The 24,600-nt window shown below is 43.3% G+C and overlaps 1 protein-coding gene across 2 annotated transcripts in view; it reads right to left on the bottom strand.

The window, feature by feature from the left end:
• The window catches only part of PPM1H (protein phosphatase, Mg2+/Mn2+ dependent 1H), a 133,789-nt gene extending 129,102 nt beyond the window's left edge, over window positions 1-4,687 (bottom strand). Inside the window, exon 1 of one of the 2 annotated variants that reach the window (XR_004239575.1) lies at window positions 4,389-4,683. Coding sequence is in view for 1 of the 2 variants with exons in the window: in XM_032105532.1 (XP_031961423.1) it covers window positions 4,389-4,624 (236 nt within the window). In the remaining variant the exon portion in view is untranslated. Of the gene's footprint in view, window positions 1-4,388 lie in introns of both variants that reach the window. The other variant, XM_032105532.1, reaches the window with a different exon arrangement.
• Window positions 4,688-24,600: the final 19,913 nt, after the last annotated feature.

Raw genomic sequence — 24,600 nt, 5'->3', positions numbered from 1 at the left:
GGGAAGAAGACAAAGCAGAAGAGGAAACAGTGAAAAATAATGTTCTGGGTAGAGTTCAGATGCAGTGAATATCATCTGAATCATTTCACATTACATACTCTATGCTACTGCCTTTACTTTGCGAGTTACTTTCAGAGTTGAACACTGGGGCTGCTTATCAGCAGCACTGCAGGGAAGAGGTCACAACTGAAAACAGCACAGGAAGGGACCAAAGAAGAAACTTCCCTCCCAGTAACAGGGCAATCCAAGCAGAAGCTCAGAAGCCAGCTCGTGGCTCAGACAAGGAAAACTCTAGAAGAGATCCCCATGGCCTTGGAAGTGCAGCTGCTTGCAGAGGAGAGGGAGGGCAGTGAGTAAATAAAGTGTGAGGCAGGATCCCTCCCACCCTCCCTTATTCAAATAAATCACTTAACTTTTCAGAGAGCAGCAAATCTCCTTACTCCTCTGGATTAAAGGCAGACTTAAAAGAATGTTTGTTAACAGACTACCCTCTCCCAGGGACATTCCTGATGCATGCCGGCTAACCGCATGCAGAAGACTATGTTAAAGACACCCTTGATTAAAAAATGAAGAGTTTATTTCTAAATAAAACGATACCTTTAAAGACAATTAAAAAGCTTACTGGATGTGGGATACAATTTTAATTTTGCTTCTATGGAGCCTGATGACCATTAGACAAGTGTCTCTAGTATAAGAGTATCTCTTTGAAACATCAGCTGGCCTTTTGCCATCCTGTACTACAAAATTCAAGGTCTCAGGTCTCCCATGCAAGGAAGGGACATATGCACACCAGTCACTTCAGAAGACAACTTTTAGGCTGCTTACTAAGGGAAGCTGAGTCCCTATGGGATTCTCACCAAAATTTCAGGAAGCAATGATATTTTATCCCAGCACCAAATAGGTTTCTGAAGATTTCATTTGCCTGCCTACAGGCAAATGTTTTTCATAACGATCACAGCATTAAAAGAGGGAGAGTTAATAATAAAAAAATAAAGGCTAATTTACATTTCACTACATAATATCGCAGAACTAAGTAGGTAATTTAAAAAATATGTTAAAATATATGACATGAATGAGCAATATTGCAAAAATACCTGTTACAAAAAATGTTCATTACAAGAGGAGCAAGAAAGTGGAGCGGAGGAGAAGTGCTTGTTCCAGGGGAATAAGTCAGATGAACAGGCACATACCACACAGATACTAGGGAAAAGAAATAGTCAACAGGGTGAGATACTTTGTCAATATGTTGTTTAGTAAGAAACAATAATCCTCAGGGATCAAAGAAACAAGAGGAATCCCCTACAAAAAAATGCTTATTTTGTACATACAAACTGCTTCAGTCCTGCATGGGAACCAGGTCTAACCCCAAAATGCCTTCTCCAGCTTGGATGAAATACCAACATGACGACATCAAGGAACTCCAGTATCATCTGTAAACTGACATGTTTTACAACTAAAGAACACAAACACTACAAATGCTTTCCTGAAACTAAGCCTCCATGTGACCTATTCTCAGAGCCAAATTTTCTTCCTGAAGATAGTGAGACAGATGCTGGTGCTGGGTGTGGAACATAAATCCACTGACTCAAACCCCGCTGTGCAATGGCTCACAACATCAGGGCAGACAAAGTAGAGGTGGCACACACTCTCCTTACACCTTCTGGGCCAACTCCCCACCTACTAAGTCTACAACAAACCTCTCATTAGCTTCAGGAAGTAAAACTCCCTGTGTCCACAGGCATCCCAACCAACAGAACACTGAAATCACTTTTGCTGGTTTGCTAAAACATGAAAACGCAGAAAAGGCAATAGCTCAGGGAAGCTGACCTCAGCACACTGCAGGTATGGCCTGTCTTCTCTCACATCTTCATACCAAAGCAAACTAGCAAAATGTGAGTTAAATAGCTGACCTTTGTGTTACATCACAAGCTGCTTGTGAGGACACCAAACTTCCTCCTAACATTCTTGTAAGGGCTCGCTTGTATTGTAACAAAAGGCAAACATTGTTCTGATGGTTTCCTTAATATCGACACTAACAAAATGCCAAATAATAGCATAAAAGTACTTTATCCCCTGCTTTCCCCAAGCCAACAAACTTCAGAATATGTATAATAGTAATTTCATCTTCCTGGTACTTTTTCCATTTCCTTTCTCTATATAACTCAAACCTGTTTCAAAAGAAAAACATAGTTTCAACACATCTCCCAGCAAGTCTTGCAATTATTTTCAGAAAGCCTAGTAGTAGCTCAGTATGAGTAAAACAAACAAAAAAAAAGGTCATATTTAGTATATCTGAGTTTGTCCATATTTTCTTCTTCTTCTTCTTTATTAATGCTTTGCCTTTGGAAAACAATGCAGTTGTGGTGGCACTGCTTTCCTGTCAGCTTCTCCACAGCGAGCATTTTGGTATCTTCTGGTTACAATGAACCCAAATTTTGGAACATCATATACATGCTTCTGGGAAGAGGGTAGAGACACATTCACTAGTTCTCTCTAAAAAGTACCACCTTTCCCTTAGATCTGCTCCACCAGTACTAGAGCCAGTAATTGCAAGGGAAGGGGATGAGACAAAAAACCAAAAACAAACAAAACAACAACAAAAAAACCACCAGAGAAAAAACAAAAAGGCAACCTCTTTTCACATAGATAACAACGGGAACTGAGAAAGCTAGTGACTTTTTTACACCTCCCAATTAACCAAGCTGCTCAAAGCTCAAGAAGGAAGAGCAACAAGTATATGAAAACAATCCTGGTATGTTCTGCTTTCATGACCACCAGAGCCATTTATTTTGTCTCCAAACTCTCACACCAGGTTTTATCAACAGGGTTGACCTGAACCTTCACTTTCCAGCACGCACATTTTTCTGCCCCAGCAGTCTCAGGTGACGCTCATCGGATGCACACACCTGGGATCCAGAGAACCTCCCCTCCACTTTGCCACCAACTTGCAATTACAGTTACTTGCTGAAAGCCACAGAACATCACCTAAGATGAAGATAGCAGCATGTACTTATTTTGGTAAAGAACTGCTTTTCAAGGGACTATTATAGTGGCAGAACAATTAGAGCTTACTTTTAAATATTTAAACTTACAGTTCATGGGGAATTTGCTCAGTAATCTATTCAATTCTTTAGTAATAATCTAAGGAGAACAATCCAATTTAAAATTCTTTAAATCTGTCATTAAAATCTCTCTTTAAATCTCCCATTTCAGCATCCCCAATGATGTAACAACCTTTTAAATAAAGCTAGTGATTGCTCATTAACAAGATGAAGTCTTCACTGTAGTTTTTGCAATAGTTTTTTGGGGAATTCATGTATATCTGAAGAGACTATAGCAAAACAGCTTGTAGTCTGGAAGGGCTATCTTAGCAACTTCTGTAATCTCTGAGTTGGTAGCAACATGGATCGCCAGACACGCTCAAGACTTAGAAGCAGTAACAGAAAGAAACCAAATACTGAATCCTGCACCCAGAATCCTCAAGGAAAACGATGTGCCTACCGATAAAGGAATCAAGTGCAAGGACATGCCTTGCCTCCGCAGCTACTCCCACTGCCAGCTGGATGCATCCAAAGGCACACTGCCTTTTATCTGGCTGGCAAGGCTACAACCAGGTCCTGATCAGACACCCTCTAAAGTAAATACCATTATATGAGTGAGTCAGGGCAACAAACCATTTGGAAAGCCCAGTTTAAGGGCTAGCCAACGGATTTTTTTTTCTTTCAGTTTGGAGCCTGTGGTCCTCAAGCGTCCCCCCAAAATAGAAAGACTTTGGGAGATATGTGACCAGTCACCACCAGCGAGCACAACGGCTGTCAGGTCCACAGGAAAGTGTCCCAAACCCCACACGTTTCACTATTCCTGGGCAGCGGGAAGTATTTACACGCGCACAAACCAAACTGGGTTCCCTACCAAAAGCCCTTCTTATTCCAGGGTCAAGGACCGAGACTGCTGCTCACCGGCGGGTACCCCATCCTTGGCCCCTGCGGCCCCGGAGCCGTCACTACGGGTAGGGGAGCCCGGTGCTGCCCCTTGCCATCCTTCGCCGATCCGGGTACCGGCCACTCCCACAGGGACCTTCAAGGGCAGCTGGCCGTTTGCATCCTCGGGCTCCCGGGAAGGAGCCACCCAGGTACAGAGCCACGGCCAGGGCCGGACACACGGCGCCGGGGATGCCGCTCCCCCCCTCTGCATCTTCCCCCCGCCGCTCCCGCTGCCCGCGGCGCCGCGCAGGCCCGGGGCTGCGCTCCCCCCGCCTCCGGCAGCGCCGGCCCCCGCCGGGGGCTCCCTCGGCATCGCCGCCTTTCGCCGCCGGTGCGCCCGGGAGCGCGGGCAGCGGCTCGGCCGCGCTCCACCTGCTCGCCGCGGCGGCCGTGCTCCGTACTCACTCCGCGTAGCCCGTGGTCCAGGGCAGGCGCCGGGTGTCCTTGCTGAGGATGAGGATGGGGCGGGCGATGTGGTCGGCGGAGCACTCCACCTCGTCCGGGGACAGTCCCAGGAACTCGGGTCTCCCGTAGGGGAAGCGGAGGGGCAAGTCCGCGCCGCTGCCGTGGTCGGCGCCCGCGCTGCCAGCCATGATGCCGCCCATGAAATTGGCCACGGCGGACTTCACCCGCGTGAGCATAGTACCCCCGCCGGCGGCGGCGGCAGCGCCGGGGCCGCCGCGCAGGGCGGGGAGCGGGGCGCGCCGGCGGGCAGCGCTGCGGAGGCGGCTCCGGCACCTCCGCCGCGCTCCCGCAATGGGGGCGCCGGGCCGCGCGGAGCCGGGCGAGAGGACGGTGGGCTCAGGGGCAGCCGCGGGGCCGAGGCCTCATTGCAGGTTTCCCCCTCCCGGCGCGGCGCTGGGTGAACTCAGCCCGGCGGCAGCGGCTGCTGAGTCATGTGATAGCGCGGCTGGATTCGCCCTGGCGCTTCCTGCTCCTCCTGCGGCACCGGCGGGCTCCTGGCACACGCCGGGCACGGGCGGCCCCGGCCCCCGCCCCCGCCCGCCTACCCGCGTCGGGGGGCGGCCCGCGGCAGGTGCGCGGCGGGCGGAGCCTGGGCCCGGCGGGGCCGCCCCCGGCTGCCCGCAGCGATGCGGCCGCGACCCGCGGTCGTGCCCGCGGCCGCCTCCGGGATGAGCTGCCCGGGAGGCGTCTCCCGCCTAGTCGCTCGGGGTTCCATTAGCGGGGGCTGGACATCGCCGCCCGCAGTGCGCTGTCCCTGCTACCCGTGGGCTGAGCCAACGCCGTCCCAGCCCCGGCAGAGCCCGCTGATCCTGCGGAACAAGACTCGCGCTTGGAGGGTTTACTTGCCTTCTCCTGCTTAAACACACCAAGGATATTTTCCCCACAGAGCCGTTTGTTAGAAAAGAGAACTGGGGACCGTGGCCGAAAGCGAGCCCTGCTGCCGGCCTGCCGTGGGTTCCCCCTGCCTGCCGGGGGAGGCCGGGGACGTGCCCTCCCGCCGGTCAGCGGTGACGGAGTGGCAGCCCCCGGGCTCCTCCGCGCACCGCCGGACGTTTAGGATGCTGTCATGGAGCGAAAGTGAAAGAACGGGGCCAAACATCTTCAAATTTGAGGACATAGATGTTTTAACCCTTTCTTCTCTTCTTGTGTAATTTTGACCATGTCATACTCTTCTACAATTAAAAAAAAAAAAAAGAAATAGACAAACTGGGAGGTCTGTTCCATGTAGTGGTCACCCAAATCTGTGGAACGGTTGCAGATTTGGGTGTGCCAAGCTTTGAGAAAATGTAGGAATGGAGCAGGAGCATGTCGGAAGTCTGTTCTCTGAAGCAAGGCTCTGTCGGTGCCCTGTGATTCTGCAGCACTCCTGAGAGCTGTAAGTCTCACTGAAAGGCAGTGCGAAATGGAGCAGGTAGGTACGGCAAACCATGAGAGTAGTGCAGTACTGGAACTTTGCAGGAGAAAGCTGGTTAGTCGTCATACATGGCATACATATAGTGGGGAAGATTTGCCATCATCTTGCTGGCTCATACTAGAAACCAGCTGGAATAAAACTCAACACACAAAGGTTTGAAGAATGAGTCCTGTGAGCTTGTTCAGTTTCTTATTATTAAATAACATCCTGAGAACTGAGTTCAAACAATGCCTGTGTTTGCTACAGGTTCCTTACATACAGACATAAGAAATGTAAAGCTGTTGTTACACTCACCAGTTTTTATGATAAAGTTGTCTATTAATAATGTCTAGAGAACCAATAGTATATTGGAGAACAGAGGTGCTAAGAGCATGTTAAGTGCCTTCTAAAGTAGAATTGGAAATGTATCTACTCCTAATTAAGCATTACAGATACACTTCCTTTAGGACGAGGTGTTTATTTTTCCTATCTCTTGTTTACTTATTTCCAGGGTTGATATTACAAGTATTTTGAGGAACAGTAAACCTCTCTTAGTTAATTCCCAGTTTCTTCCACCCAAGACAATCTCTTTATACTATCTGTTGTCTGCTGGACGGCCTCTGTTTTTTCATCCGACAGGTACTCCAGCACTCATTTCCCTCACTAATGCTTATAGGACCAGCCACTGAGACAAGACAGTAATGAGAAGAGGGACATGAGCAGAAGTTGACATGTATCCCTCTATCCCTCACAGGTTATCAACTGTACTTCTGGAGAAGCTGTGCCAATGTACTAGACTTTGCAGTTTATTGGACCCAAAGGCTTTGAAAAATATCATTGACTAAAACTCAGAGAGAATTCAGTGTTTGTTCTCTGGCCCCATGCTGCAGTCACTATTCTGCACAAAACATGAGGGAGAAATATGAAGGAATATGTGTGGGCTTGTTAGAGTTTAAATTATTATCTCTGCTAGATGACAAGGAAAAGCTCAGATCAGACATATGGGGAGACAGCTTAGCAGCTCACCACTCAAAACAGATCTGCGCACTGTTTCAGATTCTGTGGATGCTTACCTCTGGTACAAGAATGCTGTAATGATACAACAGTATAACAGGTGTGTTATGGCCTCTTCATACTGAAAAGTACAGAGATGCCTTGATTTCAGTTCTCTGGGAAAGAGGATCATGTTCCCTTTTGACTCAGAAGTGAAGCCTCACTTCTCAAAGGAAGTAATAGTCAGTCCCTGCAGGGCTCAGCAAGTTCCCCATATCTCCTAGCCTATGGTCTGGCTGGTCCAAGCCAGACATTTTTCTTTGGTGGTGGATAGAACTTTAAACGTTTGGATATTGAGTTCAAATAAAATTTTGAGGCTGAATTCTCTATGCAAATATTTGAAAATTGACTCTCTGTCCTTCTGCAATCCCATGACTAATGCAAAGGAAAGATGACAGGTTTTTTAAAATGTTAACTTATTTGAGACATTGGGGTAAATCTACTTTTCTCTCTGAATGGCTAACCATGCCAGGGAGTGAAGCTACATGTGGGCCAGAAACACATTCATATGAGCTCTTTGAAGCATCTGAATTATGCCACCTTGTCATGCATTGTATTCAGCATTCAACAAATTCAATAATTTTAATCATAATGAAAACAGATTCACACAAAGAACACTCTAAACTTTCATGCATAAAATAATTCTGATTGGAGATGACTTCTGAAGATCATGTCCTCCAGCTCCTTTTCAAAGCAGGGCCAACTTTAAAGTTTTGTTATATTGTCCAGAAACTTGTCCAGTCAAGTTTTCAGTATTTCCAAGGATAGATTTTCCACAATGGAGATACCACAGCCTCTCTGGGCACCAGTTCCAGTATTCCACCATCCATTCTTTTTTTTTTTTTCCCTGACATCTATTTGGGATTTCTGTTGTTGCAGTTTGTGTCTGTTGCCTCTTATCACCATTCACCTTTGAAAATACAATTCTTTCTTCTCTATACTCTCTTATTAGGTAGTTGAAGGCAGCAGTAAGGTTTCTTCCTCTTAGCCTTGCCTTCTAAAAGCTGAACAAATCCATTTATCTCAGCATCTTCTTGCAGAACCTTGGTGGCCCACTGCTGGCCTCACTGCAGTAGGTCATCTGGGGAGCCCCAAACTGGACAGAATACTCTCACAAGTGCCATTCAAAGGGGCATGATCACTTCCCATTGCTAATACACCCCAATGTGTGTTTACCCTTCATCACTGCAAAGGCACACTGGTGATTGATACTCACTTTATTGCCTGCCAGGATCCTCAGGCCTTTTCCTGTGAAGATGCCTTCTTTACCATCAGTCCTCTGCATGGGTTTTCCCCATCCCAGTTGCAGGACTTTGCACATGTTCTTGATGAACTCCAGAAAGCTCCTGTCAGCCCATTTCTCCAGGCTGCTGAGATGCCTCTGAGTTGTAGCCCTGCCCTCCAGCTATCGACTTATTCCACACAACCAGGGGGAAACGAGACAAATACAGACAGCAAAAAAATTCGTAGGGCTGTCATAACATCTCTGTAGGTATTATTTTTATATAGAACCACAGAATATCTCAAAATTGGACAGGACCCATAAGGATCATGGGATCTAACTGCCTGCTCCTTGCAGTACTACCTAAAGCTAAACCACGTGGCTAAGAGCATTGTCCAGATGCTCCTTGACCTCTGACATGCTTGATGCCATGACCAATTCCCTGGAGAGCCTATCACAGTGACCAGACACACTCTCAGTGAGAACTTGTCCTAATGTCCAATCTGACCTTACCTTGATGCAGCTTCATTCCATTTCCTTGTGTCTTATTTTTGCCTTTGTAGCTACTTTTTAGAGAACTGTAAGAAAATTCACGTTAAATAAAGGAAAAGCTTGTAAAATGAAATATCCGCTTGGCTGTAAGGATTCTGGTTCTAGCTTGTGAGTACTTGAGCAGAAAATATATTATGTGGACTAGCTGGAAGTGTATCCAGTGAAAGTGCATTGACTTGACATGTTTAAGTTTTTTCTGATAAAAGAAATTATTTCTGGTGCAGGCCCTTTTTTGTTTCTCTTGCATAATATGGCAATACTTGGGGCTCTGCCTCATAGGAATGTGGAATTTATTTCAACAGTGTAACTCTCACTAGCTTTTGTACTTTGTTTATACCTTATGTGGCTTGCTTACCGGAAGGTTTTTTTCCTGTGCTTTTCATGCTCTGAATAAAAGCAATGGAGAAGCTCCCTAAGACTTTGGTGAGAGAAGAAGTAGGTCCAATGTGAGACGAATGCACCATTTCTGCAGGTTTGAACTTCTGGGTCATGTTATCACAGATGTAGTCAATATCCACAGGTGTGAACTGAGCTGCTGAACGAATTCGGAGAGCGTGTCAGAATAGGTGCTTGACATTATGGGATGAATCTGTATATGCAGGGGGAAAAAAGCTGTGACAGAAGAATTGGTTGCACTTCTCTGTTAATTCCCCATACAAAAAACACTTAAAGCCTTATTTTTGCATATGATTCTACTTAGGAAGATTACCATGTCATGTGGTGATCAATGAAGTTATTCTTACCTTTTCAAAAGGACGGTGCAACCTTTAATTAGCATGAGGAAGCTCTTTATCTCCAGAGAAAGGCCCTTCAGAAGCACAGTGCCTGAAGCATCATAGTGACGTGCAGACAAAATGCCTCTTATTAAGACATCAATCCTACTTCCCGCAATACCCAATCTCTGTCTGCCTGCAGCAACCCCCAGCATTTCTAGGCTTATAAGAGCTGATGAGATGGAAGCTGTTGGTGCTCTTGCCAGTTTGCATGCAGAAGCACCAATTAAACTTAAAAATAAATAAATGTTAGCAATACTTGAAGTGGTATCTTTCCTCTGCTATACCTGATTTCTACTGCACAATCCTCTAGTCAATATTAATTTCACACGCGGATTTCCTTTTGAGAGACTTCCGCAACTGAAGCTCAGAGAGAGCATCTCCATTAGAGCATGGTTAGTGTGATGGTCCCTAGGCTTTGTGGTCCAATCCAGTCCCCCACAGAGAATGAGCTGGATAGTCCCAATGAAGGCTGCTACCCAAAGTGTCAGTCCACAAAATGGTATCAAGGCCAAGCCCTCATATATTTTATTCTCCAGAATGAAATTTAGGGTGAAATGTTCTTTTTCTACCGCTGTCCTAACCACAAGGTGACCAAAACCTGTAAGTATTTTTTCTTTGTTAGGCTACAGTGGCTATACCTGGATTCACCTTTCATGGCCCAATGCTTTTCATCTGCAGGTCCTCCTCTGAGTATTGCATGTATCAGAGACCTGCTGAAGCGCAGTGTGAGTTGGGGGCATGGGAAGGGCAAGCAAATATACAAAGTTTCTTTTAGGCTAGTGTGAAACTAGTTGTACACGTGGGTTTCATGTTACTATACAACATGGACTCATCAGGAGACCTAGGATGGCAGGCAGGAACAGGAGCCCAAAGTTGTCTGCTCCACTCCTAACTCCATGCATGTGGAGAATTACCTTTGTTCTTGGTCATGCTGAATGGCTAAAACCCTGTACTTTTAGGAATTAAAAAAATTCTCTCACCAGCAGGGCAGAGAAGGTATTTCAGAGCAGTGTTGTACTGAATCAGGATGGCTTTAACAAAGCGGGGGCTGGAGCCCTGGTGTCCCATTTCCCAAGAGAGCCTCCCCCTCCTGCTTTTGCAGACGCATTCTTTCTGCACCTTCCCAGAAATATTTCGGAGGCGATACAAAGCGAAGCCCTGTCGCAGCCCTGTCCTTACTCAAAAATTCGCTGTACAGCTGAGTGGTGAAAGTATTCATGCCAGAAAAGTGGGTTCATATCCCTTCTCACAGTGAAGGACTAATAAATGCCACGTTATGAGCTGCATGAAAGCAGCCTTCAGTTACATACCTAGGCAGAAAAAAGGCTCTGAGGAGGGATCTTAACTGACTAGCAATCACAGCAAAAGATGTTACAAAATCATAACACTTCTTCCAATCTATATAAATAAAAATAAATACTTCAACATAAGCTGCCCATAAGCCTGCCAGAGTGTCACATTTGCCAAAGGCTACAGAATGACTTTTTCTACAAGAATCTATCTGCGAATATCCTGAAAATAATTTTCTAATTTCACAATAAGCATCATCATTATGATTTTGCTTCTACAGTCTCTTCTTACTTCCCATTATCTGCTCCTTTTGAATGCCTGTAGCTAAATCTGCTAATAATGGGATGGAGTAGGGATTAGTTTGTTTATGTGCTTCTGTTGGCAGCTTTTCATAGGGGAGGTGGAGAAAAATGATTATATTCTCTCTGGGGCTCCTTTGCCCTGGCTCTTGTGAAAGAACATCTTGCCTTGATGATGTTGTGAGAGGCTTCAAAATGTCAGCAGTGGCAACACTTTTGCTGACAGTCTCAGCAAAAAAAGATGAAACTAGTCAAATAGTTTGCAATGCAGAGACAACAGGAAAATAAGCAGGTTAAAGGACATGTAGGTATTTGTAGGGGTGAGGGACAGTATTAAAAGCTTGACTCAGTACAGGTACATGTGTTTCAACTACCTCAACATTTCCAATTGAGTAGGAGCATGTTTCAGAATACAAGATAGTCTTGACTGGTGCCTGGGTTAAACACGGGTTAAACACGGAGGGAAGTGATTTGTATGTACCACATGGAGGGGAATTTTTGAGTAACCTGCCAGCTGCCTTCACTGCAGACACTCCTTACATGGGGCTGTCTCAAGATTAAGCAGGATGGGTGGGTGAAGGGCTTCTTGTCTGCTGATGGTGGCTTAGGAGCAGATGGTGAACATGAATAAAGATTCTGCCCCTACATTTGGGCTGCGGCTTCTGCTGCACAAGCTTTCCTGCAGTTCAGGCCAGCCAGGCACTGGCTTTCAAATGCATGTCAGCCATGGTCTTGTTGACAGCCTTAACCATCATGCTTAGAGTTAGGCAATGCTTTCAAAAATATTTCTTTTTTAATTAAATGAACAGTTCTGGCTGAACGTCAAGATTTGAATATCAGCTTGGACATATGAAATCCCAGGTGCCTTATGTGGTCCTCATTCTCATAGTTTTGCCAAGGAAGGAGGTAGGATATTTGAGCAAGTTGTCAAAACTCCAGGGTCCTAGACTTCAGGCTGAATTTACCAGATGTTTTATGTTTTCATAAATCACAGTCACAGCTATAGTGAATGATGGCAGACAAAGTTAAAGAAATTATATTACTTTTGCATTTAGCTCTTAGATTTATGCACATCTTCTGTAAGCAGGAATATGGAAACTGTTTTCCTCATTCCTTTTTTATTTTCTGTCCAGCATTGCTTCTGATGTGTCTGTGTCCCTGTATAGTCAGTCTGATTATCTACTTTCGCAAATACATGACATTCTGATATTAATATGCTGTCATTCAGACCGGTACAACTAATATATGGAATCTTGTCAACAGACAATAAAAAGGAAAAAAAAAGACAAAAGCAAGTATTTAGAGTTTGTTGTTACTTCCAAAAGTTTGATGAAGAGGTAAAAGTGAGTATATAAATATTTATTGAGTTGTGTTAGAGTAAAAAAAAAAAAGCTCTTCTGGTTTAGTTGTGAAAAAAGATACTATAAATTTTATCTATTCTTCTACAGCATCCTTCAAAGTTCTCTTGTTATACTATCTGCTTCTTTTTCTGCAAAACCCTGTGTCACTAGTGTGGGACCTAAAGCATTTAAGCCTGGGCAAGCACATCTCTCTCTTTCTACCTTGCTCTTGTTTTATAACTTGAGTGGTCTCTCTTATTAATGCTCATGACAGTTTTATTTAAATTAATTATTCCTCACCATATTTTATTTATTGAGGGGTTTGGGGCTTGATTTCTTTTTTCTTGACTTCTTTTTTTAATGGATTAGAAGCTATATCTTTTGAAAATCTCCTGCAGAGTGAGTTTTAAAAAAAGTAGTAGTAGTAGTAGTAGTTGTTGTAGTAGTAGTAGTGGTAGTAGTAGTAATTGTAGTAATAGTAATGGAATAATTCCCTTCATGATTCTTCCTAAAGGCACAAAAATGTAACTGTTATATCTGCTTAATTTCTCCCAATTGGGACTGATTTAGTGGTGAAAAATCAGGATTTAATTCAGTAGTACAGTGCTGCCAGTCAAGGGAGGGACATGTGAGAGCATTATCAATGTGCCAGTAGTGGCCATCCTGAGTATAGCAACACTCAGGAGCTTCATTGGTTGAGAACTGGACCCATTTCAGTTGTGCTGTAATGCAGGAATCAGGCTAACTTAAAGGATCTTCCAAGATCACAGAAACCAGGCTTCTTCAGATGCTCTCAAAAAAAAAAAAAAAAAAAAAAGGCACTGGAAAGGTTGCATCAGGGGAAGTCAGTTCAGTTCTGGAATGAGCTGATGGGGAAAAAAGTTCAAACGGGACTGTCTGAACATCTCTGCTTCCGCGGCCAAGGCAGCCACGGGAAATGTCCTAAGCAAACACAATGCCACAACAATAGGCAATCTGCACGACCTTCTGCTTACTGCAGCTGACATATCTGAAAATCACATTAACCTCTGGCTTTTATGGGTCATGGTCTTTCAACTATTGTGTGTAACAACCTAAGAAACCCAATAGAAAAGATGCTTTTTAACAGATTTAAAGCAATAAAGCAAGAATCATGGTCTTCCACCAGATAGCTGACATAGAATAAACATGCTGACCTTCTGGAAAAATAATTATTTGTGATTGCACATCTGTGTCTACAGTGGTATTTTTTTCTAATTTAAAGTATTTTTTAAAAATATTTAATTATTTCTATGGAACTGGAGCTTCTTTTGATAGTGATACATGCACCTCAAATACATTCAAGTAGTGAGAGTGAATAATTAGCATGCCATCACCTAATGCTGGTTGTTGCCAATTGTTTTTCAGCTTAGCCACTGAAAACAGTTCTCACTGTGCTGCAGGGCAGTTCCTTTTGTCCTGTGTTTTCACACTCCTTTACCCTCCACTTGAGTTCTTTTCTAAAGCCCTGCCTGAAGCAGGGAGATGCCAAGGGCTCGCTGCCCATGGCTGCCACAATGCCTCAGCCTCCGAGGATGCGGTGCAGTCATGGTACCCCATGGCTAGTCCAAAACTTGTCACCAGCCTCAGCAAAACTGACTCTGGTCTCCCTGAAGACATGAGTAAAGTAACTCTACTGCTGCTTGCTGCCTTCTTCTGCCGAGTACAGTGTGGGGCTGGCAGTGGACGTGATGGGGAACTTCTGGGGACTGCTCAGCCCAGGTTTACAAGCTCCAGCTTTCACAAATCCATCCCAAGCCAAAAAATAGGAACCATGGTCACAGCTACACTCTTGTCCTTGGTCCTTTGTGCCTGTCTTTTTGCTATCCCAAACCAAAAGGGTATTTCATCCATGGATTTCATTTAATCTCCATTTGCAATTTTACTAAAGGACTTAACTGAACTACAGGAATCTACAGTTCCATAAAAGACCCATGATTAAGAAAAATCTGCAAATGTATTGTCTATATTTATGCATTATTTATTTAATAATAAAGGGTTTATGTTGGTGAGAGGCACTGTGAGATACTTCCCTTAACAGTGCTCAAAATAGCCCTGCTGGGCAGAGCTCTGTTTCAGCTGCAGTTAGGGGGAGATGCGGGCCTGAAAGTCGGGGTGAAAGAGTTCCCCGTCATGATAGCAGGGACAGAGTCTGCAGCTCAAGAGCAGACCACAGAAAAGTGTTGACACCACAAAGACAGCCACGATGTTCCGTTAAATGTGATGAAGCCTGAAATTCAAAGCTGGTCGAAAGACTGGTATAAAGTGCATAGGAAGCACTTTAAAATTCTGATAAGCAGGTATCACTCCGACCCTGTTGGCAGATACACTAATGTAGCAGGTTTTCAAGGATGAGGTTCTTTGAGAGAAGTTTCTCAGGAAAGTTTGATCTGTTAGTGCTTTCAGTCAAACCCCGTCACGCCCTGAGTTTAAACAAGCATGTTTAAGGAAAACAGTGACACCACTGTTCTGTTTCCCATGTTTCCCATGTTGTTCTCATATGCTCCTCACAAGGGATGTTGTGACACAGGATTGTAGGTCATACTTACAATTATTGTTTTATTCTAGATGCCCTAAAGCCATCCAGTGAGAGTCCACATCCAGATATTTTTTTTAACAAGGGATTGAAACTGGCGTTTGGCACTGCAGTGTGCTGAGCTTGCTGTCCCTCTCTATGAGTGCAGAGGGGGCTCACCCAAGCAGAGCAGTGACCATGCCCCAGCATTTTTATGTGATACGTCTGCCCAGAGGGGCTTGTCTCAATGCAGAGTCTCTGAGTCTCTCCCTGAGCACAAACTTGCAAAAGACCAGAAATCCTCCCAAGGATGGAAACAGAAAACAGGTCTCTGCTTCTCCTGGGAAAGAAATTAGATGCTCAAGACATGGTGAGAAGTGGTTTGTGGGGGATAGCAGCTACCACACAGGGAAAAATGGTAGAGATTTTAAGATGGCTCAGCAGAAGGTTGAAGTGGAAAAGGCATCCAGCAATTATAAAGGTATTGATTCAGTAATACAGATTGTGATCATTTTAGACTATTATCATAATAATGCCCTTATTTGTTTCATAATAAGGTTTCAGCAAGGACTGCAGTTCTTGGTGAAAAAGAAGTTTGGGAACTACTGATTTGATGAATAAAGGGTGATTTGGTAGGTTTCAGTAAATACTAATGATTTAAACAACATTGCCTGTAATTTTAGAGCCATATATCAAACACTATTATGAAGATCTTGATGTAGGAAATTCATAGCCATTTAAGCCACCTTGATGTTGTTATTCTGCAAAACACAGCCATAAGAGCTCCACAGATACTAAAGGGTTAGAATTTGTTTCCAACTGCTTCTGAAGCTGCCAATGAAAGTAAACCTGATTTTTAGAAAGTTCTTCCACTTGGCTTCAGCCAGATTTTAGCTTCAGCAAAATTGTGTGCTTAGCAGCTCTTGAAAAACAGTGCATTTCTATCAGGTACCCATGGCTGTATTTTGGATCTGGATTTAAGCACTTGACTCTGAATTTCTGATTAAATAGTATTTTTTTTATAAATCCTGGTGATTAAAATTCATCAAAACTAGGGGCTCATATTGCTGCCTTCAACACTCATCTTTTCCTTTTGTTTCCTAACATACACGTAAACAATTGTATCTTGAACACAGATTCAGAAAAATAAACTTACTCTATCATAATAGTATTACTGCAAGAATTCATAAGTCTAAATAAATTTTTATATGATAACTTGCCAGAATTGCTCACCCATGCAAAATTAGTGATGTGCCAACATTGGCAGATTAACACATAACCATATTGTGCCAACACTGGCAGGATTAGCACATAACCGTATTTTCTGTCTTTTTTTTGGCAATAATCATTATACCACAGATAGCAGTAAAGGGGATCTGCCATGCTTGTGGTTTTAGTTCTGATGGCTTGGGCAATAGCCACGGTCACAGTGAAATGAAATAACGCAGGTGTTAGCACAACAGAGTTTCCAGAGGAAGAATCCAGTGGTTTTTTTTATAATCTCCTTACAATCTGCGCTGAAGCCCATTGCTTCTCCCCAGTTAAACTCAGCCAGGGCTACTTCAATGAAGTCACAAAATCACAGAAAGGGAAAAGTTGGAAGGAACCACAGTGGATCATCTGGCCCACCCTCCTTGCTCAAGCAGGGTAATCCCAGAGCACATTGCACAGGATTGCATTCAGACAGTTCTTGAATATCTCCAGCGAGGGAGATTCCACAAGCTCTCTGGACAACCTGTTCCAGTGCATGGTCACCCACGCAGTAAAGAAGTTCTTCCTCATATTCAGGTGGAACTTCTATGCGTCAGTCTCTGCCCATTGCCTCTTGTCCTGTTGCTGGGTATCACCAGGAAGAGCCCGGCTCCATCCTCTTGACATGCTCCCTTCAGATAATTACAGACATTGATGAGGTCCCTTCTCAGTTGTCTCTTCTCAAGGCTGAACAGGCCCAGTTCCCTGAGCCTGTCCTCATAAGAGAGATGCTCCAGTCCCTTAATCACCTTTGTAGCTCTCCACTTGACCTGCTCCGGGAGCTCCACGTCTCACTTGTACTGAGGAGCACAAAACTGGACAGAATACTCCAGATGTGGCCTCACTAGGCCTGGCAGCTGCTGTTCAGCGAGTTCTCAGTCCACCTCACTGTCCACTCATCCAGTCCACACTTCCTGAGTTTGCCTATAAGGATATTTTGAGAGACACTGTCAAAAGCCTTGCTGAAGTTGAGGTGGGCAATACTCACTGCTCTCCCCTCATCCATTCAGGTAGTTGTTTCATCGTAGAAGGTCATCGGGCTGGTCAAGCATGATTTACCTTGAGTAAATCCATGCTGACTACTCCTGATCACTTTCTTGTCATTCCTGTGGATACAGATGGCCTTCAGAATAAGGGACTCCATAACCTTTCCAGGGACTGAGGTGAGGCTGACTGGCCGGTAGTTCCCTGGGTCCTCCTTCTTGCCCTTTTTGAAGACCAGGGTGACCTTTGCTTTCTTCCACACCACCCAGATGCAAAGCCAGCATGGGGTCTCTATGAAAGAGAACATGAGATCACAGCAGCTTGTGCTTCTCAGGCTTGTAAACAGTTATCTTTTGTAGAAACACAATGCTCAATACATTTTTGTATGAGTCATATGTGTCCTTCCTCTTCAGTCTCTTCCCAAACAAGTTCTCAGTGTTTCTGCATATCACTTCTAGCCATTATCACAGTAGCTGCACATCTCGTATAATAAAAAGTGTGTATAAGCTCAGAATGCTCTCAATAAAATAGAGATTAATTCCATAACAACAACAACGACGATGACAACAACAACATCATCTATGCAGGAAACTGTTGCCTTTATAACACAGAGAAACTTTATGGGAGAATTTCCTCGAGGGTGGTGGATCTTTTGATATTTTTTATGTAAATCTCTTCAGACTGCTTTTTCTTTTCCTTTTGCAGAATTAAAATAAATATTTTTAAAATAGCTAGAAGGTAATATATGACCATATTTTAAATTTGAACAAGTTCTTCTGATTTCTTTCATAAATGCCATTAAAGCCAAAAGGGAGTTCTGCACTTATATTCTGAAGCAGCGACATGATAGTGTGATTCACACTAAAAGTCAATCTGAATATCAATGTTTCAATGTATAAGGGAAAACAAAGCTGCCCCAAGGTTTCTGCTTATCCTGTACAAGGAAAGAATTATCTCTATAGGAAACTTAGAAGAGCTGTATTATGCACATCCATTTATGTGCCTGCATACACAGTTAATATAAAATACCTCATGCTTTTGTGGGTGGTATATGACACTATAATACACCTGAGCTCAAGTGAGAGAGGTTTCCGGTCTGGGCAGGATGACTGAGTCTGTCCTGGTGTGCAGGGGTGATCCTGTGCACACACACCCTGCCCCTGCACATCCACACTGCCCACCAGGCTGCCTGTGGCCCCTGTGGCTCCGGGCAGGGACAGGGCTGCACCCCTGTGCAGCCTCTTGCCACATGGCACCGAGATGCCGGTTCAGTGTCCAAGGAATTGAAGCAGCCCAGGCACTGTTCTGGTGCACACGTTGTCTGGGGGAGAGCTTGCTCCTCAATAAGCGCCCCAGTTCACCTCTAACTGGAAGTGGTTTACATCCACCAGTGCATATAGGTTGCTGTGTGGGCGCACAAGTATAAGCAGGTCAGATTCAGGAGCACTTTTCTGATTTCCCCTGGTGTTGTTGCCAGCGAGGCAGTGTGATTTCACAGGGGAAATTACCACAAGTGTGGCTCTCACAAAAATCAGCTGCTGCATTGTGGAAAAGACCAGTTCCACTCCCAGTTCCTTGTAGTCCCTATCCATCTTCTTCCTTTGCAATTCAAAGTTACAGATATGCTTGCATCCCCCCAGAATGGAAAGGAGACAACTTAGCTGCGATTACAAAGAAGACTTTTGAGATCAAAAGGTGTCAACAGTGTCTTGCAACTGTGTTTAGACTTCAAACTAAGTCAGCCAACTGAATGCTAAACCATGTCCTGCTGAGATGCAAATAACTTGAAAGGTGAAGAGCAGAGGTCAGAGTACTGTCTAGGGAGTTCTGGCCAAAATACAGTGAGCCATATCTCTCCTTCCTTATCCCTGGTGGGATGGGAATGAGAATCAGAAGAAGGTAAAATCCATTAGTGGAAATAAGAGCAGTTTAATAATTTAAGTAAAATATAATAACAATAATTCCAATAACAACAGCAATAAAAAAGCAGATAAGAAAAAGAAAATAATAAAAGCCAAGAGAAACAAGGGATGCACAATCCAATTGCTCACCACCATTGACTGATGGTCATTGACAGCCCATTCCTGTACAGTGATTAGCCTTCCCAGCCAATTCCTCTCACATACTGGTCTTGATGTTCTGTGGTATGGAATCACCCTTTGGCCAGTCCAGGTTGTCCATCCTGGCCGTGCTTCCTCACAGTTTCATGTGCACCTCTTTGTTGGCAGAGCATGGAAAGCTGAAAAGTGCTGGACTTAAGTAAGCACTACTTAGCAACAAAGTGTGTTATCAACATTATTCTCATACTACATCCAAAACACGGCACTGTACCAGCTACTAGGAAAAAAACTAACCCAGTCCCAGGCAAAACCAAGACAGCAGGGCAAAGCAGCTGCTGTTTCCCATTCTAGAAGCCTGAGCTGTAGATCCATTCCCTGCAGGGCTCGCTAAAGGCTTTCCCATGTGTGAGAATGCCAGCCCCCTCTGCTGAGTTTTTAAAGAGCATTGTTAACTCCATATGTGTCTTTTGGCTCTCTGCTTTTTATTTCTGTGTTTTATCTGCTGGCATCCTTAGAGTGTTAAAAGTTGCATTTAACCTTGTCAAAGGAGGACTGTTTCTATTTTAAATTGAAGCATTTTTGTACACAAATCATATTTTGCTTGCAACATTTCCTTATGGTTAAATATTTATGTTGGAATTCCTAAATTATAGTACAAAAACAGTCAAATGAGCTGAAGAAGAGCAACTTCTGTTCTGAAAGGAAGTATAATGATATCGTTGATATCTTGTAAATGAAACTATTTAACTTCCAAGGCAATAGAAGGAATAGCAGCTATGTATTTTGTGACAGATAAAGCCTTTCTCTTCCCCCATGAGCATATCATGATTTCGTCAAATCCGTTTAGTGAAGCGTCTCGGATTGTTTTATTTAGCAATCTGCCTTCTCCTATATGTTGACTGACAAGAGTTCTCAGGTTGAAACTTTATTTTCTCACACATGCAGCTGACATTGCTGGGGCAAGTCACAGTTACTAGTCCTTTCCTAGACAAGTGTGTACTTAACCTGCTTGGGTTTATTTAAAACTTAATTTTCCTTGAATGTGCCAATGTGTGACTTTAAGATTCAGTTTCTTTTGGACCCAATTAGGCATTTTCCCAGAAAAGCAGGATTTTAACCATTAATCCTGCAAGATGACAAAACCCCACAAAAAAATATTACATTTACAGACTTGTTGCACTACAGAAGGAAATAAATTAGGTTGCCTTGGTTTTGCTTAATCTCAACTACAACCTCAGTGCTTCAAACCCTTGGAATAAATTTCCTTGTTACCATGCCCCAGGGCATTCCTCCTCCAATATCCTATAAAAAATCCTGATTGTTACATGACTGCGCACTCAGCAAACATTTCTGCATTTCTCAACTGATTTTTTTTGTGTTTTATTCTCATAAAAATTGGTCCCAATCTGATTTAGTACAAATATGAAAATATCTGAAACACCCCATAGTGCAAATGTTGTTTTCTAAGATCTCGTTCCTGCAAATACCTATAGAACGAAACTGTAAACAAAATTAGGAGAAAGAGAAATAGCAGCAGGACAACCACGACTTAGCCAGTTGAAGGAAACATCAGTGTCTATTTACAATGTTGTTTAAATTTTTTCTAAATCCATTTTAATTTCTGTTGGAAAATGCTATATTTATACAAAAGGACTATAAAAATGACCTGAACTGATCTTTATCTTCAACTGAACTGAAGGTAGCCTGGTAAAATCTGACCATCACCTTTCAGTGATTATTTGGAAATAAAATACATTTTCTTGAAGTACTTAAAATTCTTTTTGGTCACTATGGTATGTTAGTAAATGCTACTTTCAAATGTACATTTCACACCAAAATAGACGTTTTTCCAATGTTAACTATAAAAACTACTAGAAACTATTGCCTCTGCCTAAGTAACATGATAACAAAGGAAACAAGAAGCATCTTTGATGCAAACTCATTTTTATCCCTTTGAAATAAATAACAACATCTCCCTTTTGAATAGCGGTACTGAATGCACCCTCATTTTCTGCTCTTTCAATATATATTCCAAGAGGGAAAATGCATGGCAGGTAATTAAAATACACGGGAGACAAATATTATTGCATGATTGCAGTCCAGTACACTGAGGTCCTTACTTCATCTGGGACTTGATAATGGACATACAATAAATGATAAGGAACACTATTTTTTCTTTAATCTCTCCGTGAAAATATACTTCATATTGACACAGGGATAGCAATAGAGCTGCATTATTTTGTTTCTGAAGAAAAACTCTAGGTGAACAGCAGCCATTAATAAACCAGACAATTTTCTCCAATACTGGAAAAGATATTATGAGACCAAGATTGTTCAGCTGATGAGCCTGCTTCTGTAATCTGTTTTGGATAACAGCATTATAACAGCACAGAGAGTGTGCCTATATGAAAGATATTAATGATTTCTTCTGAAGCAAAATATAAAGTAAAAAAACAGCTGTCTGAAATAGTGTAGTTAAAGGCTTATTTCAAATTTATTGTAATTCTGATTGCTGTGTAGATGTGTGCATGCTATTGTAATCCATGACTATAATCAAACTATTAGAAACACTGAAACTGAGAACTAGAACAATGAACCAGCTAATGGCTGTCTGGATCACACTAACAGCACATCATGCCATGCTTATAATTTTTATCATCCTAGTAACACTAAAATAATGATAATTGTAGGATCAAAATGGTGATGCCATTGATGAAGACATGCAAATCCTTTCAAACTCAAGTTTGAAAGAATCTGCATCTGTTATGTCACAACAAATGAGTGATTTTTGGAGTGTGCCATTTAACCAGCTTGTTTCTCTTTCCGGGTTTTAGTGAATTTCTAAACAGTTCTGCAAAAATTTTTGGACTGAACCTCCCCAAAAATCATGAATCCAAGATGCAAGTCTTGCAGGTAAAATGTATGAAAAGACCAAAATTAAGATAACTGGACTTTCTCTGCTACCTCAGTTATTAGTTTTTCTCAGTTGTGTCTGCAAACAGCATCTTGGCTGGAAATCCAAGATCCAAAGATGCCTATTCAGGATGGCTGAAGAATATTCCTGGTTATAGTGTGGCACTGGGATCAAGCCCTGCTCTCACAGCCTGGGTTGGCAGCCCCAGTGAGATGTGAGCCAGAGGTTACACAGTTCTGCTGCTGCACCTGCCGTAAGTCACACTATGTCTTGCTCAAAGGACCAACCACCAGATGTTGAACTGATCCTACCGGCTTCTCGTAAAGCTTCATGAAATTTGTTGTGTTTTGTCATTGGCTATGTGTTATGAGCTCATAAGATTGCTCATGCTGGTGAGCAGTAGGTCAGCTGCAGAGTAGGATTTCTCAGCCTACCTCTTCAGAGGTGGGAGTAATCACAACCTAGAGTTAAGAAGCAGAGGTTCCTCTCAGATCACATCCAGATGTTCATTGCAGGCAAGGAAATACAGACTACATGCTGGTGGCTCTTCCAACTATCACTCTAGACCTTGCTCAAGTGTTACATGAAATGTTTGAATGGGAAGCAGTGGCCACAACCTCTCCCAGCTCACTGCATATGGGCTTTTAAGGAGACATGACGCAGGCACTTCCATCCACTGGCAAGCCAGCACAGCCAGAGCTCTGAGCTGCCGTGGTGGCTGTGCTTGCCTCACACATACATCACTTTGAAGCCTGTAATTGTGCTTCTAGTCCAGGATGCCAGATGTGGTCTGGATCAGGATGAGGACAGGACTATGGTTTGAGAACTAGCAGCCTGCCTTGCATGAATGAAAAGGGACAGGGTCCTGGTTGGTGGAAGCATAGCTAAAGGAGGAGGAATGAAAAAATACAGAGTTTAGGTGGGGGCATTGAGGTGCAAGAGATTGGGAAGAGTGGGTGAAGTAGATAGTGATGTGGGGTTGAGTCCTGACAAGACCGAATAAAATGCCATATAAGTAGTTGGGGAACCTGACACTGACAAATTTAGTTTGGGAAGCTTTCGTAGGCACTTGCAATAGAAGGATGCCTTGCAGGGTGATGAGCATACTTGGAAGATGTGTTGCAGAAAACTCAGGCTACTTCACTGTCCTGTCAGTGATGTATTTGAACAAAAATACATGCATATGACAGCATAAGGAAGTTGGAGATTTTGTTCATTCCTTTTAAATCAGGTGATAACCACAGGTCAAGTTTTTCTGGCAATAGAGGGATTGTCATGGACAGAATAAAACTTGCTGCTAAAAAAAGTTCACATAAAGAAGGCAGAGAAGAGGGAAAGGGAAAGAGCCTGTTTTTCTGCTGCCCCAAGGAACACTTCAGATGTGACTGGCTGTTAAGGATCAGTGTGACACTTTCAAGAAAATACCTGATCTCTAGAAGCAGGGATGCCTACTTCCAAACCAGGATGATCTGCTCTAACATCATGGGCTTTACAAGCAGAAGGCTGTCTTATAGGGCTTCCCAGTCTCCTCGGGCCTTGCAGACAGAACATGACCTTCATACAATGACCCCAGTACAGTTTATTTTTTGCAGAAAGGAGAGCTAAGAGAAGGGACTGTCTGTTTATTCCGACAGTCTCTGACATCCTGAATCACTGGTCTCTTGTTGCTATCTTAGCACAAATAATGAGAATAACTTCGGGTGATGATACTTCCAGTTAACCTGGAGTTCTCCCGGAACACCTATTGGATACTTTTATCTAAGAACAATTAGAAATGTGTCTGCTACATTTGGAATAAACCTAAATATTGCTGCACCTCATTCTTTCAATGCCTTACCTCACAGCTACTGGAGGCATGATGCTAAATGCCTCCCCAGGAGCCTGCACATACTGGGGAGACATGGATGGAGATGAGGATCCCAGTGGCAATATGGGGAAAAGTATATACATGTGCCTTGGTATTCTCAATGACATCTATTGGACAACTCTGTTGGATTGGTTCCCAGCATTAATTTGCAATAATCACAATAATTTACATTCAAATCCTAATTAATGAAGTTCTGGTGTTTATGAGATGGGAGATCTTGAAAGGATAGGGTGTACTTCCTGTTCTATTTCTGCCGTTTTTCATTCCAGTGAAACTCTGCTCATGACTCACTGCTCATTACCATCTCCTGGCAATGTATGAAGAGAGAGATGTACAGCAGAACAAAATGTTTCTTACCCTGATTATTTGCTTGTTTTCAACAGGCCAATACCTCCTTTACCACAAACTGGTAAACGGCTTCCTTATAAATTCAAATCCACAAAAGTATTTATGTGAGGAAACACTTGACCACCTCAAGGTTATTTGTACTTATCATCTCTGTGCTAAATGGTTGGGGTGAGTGGAGAGTGGAAAATCCCTTTCAGTGAGAAGTGCAGACAGGAAGCATTTAGGCTTGGAGCCTCCAGCAACAGCAATGGGCTGTCTCTGGGCCATGGA

The sequence above is a fragment of the Corvus moneduloides genome, chromosome 4, assembly GCF_009650955.1.
Source record: "Corvus moneduloides isolate bCorMon1 chromosome 4, bCorMon1.pri, whole genome shotgun sequence".
NCBI classification, from domain to species: Eukaryota; Metazoa; Chordata; class Aves; order Passeriformes; family Corvidae; genus Corvus; species Corvus moneduloides.
This window is presented reverse-complemented; position numbering and strand designations above follow the sequence as displayed.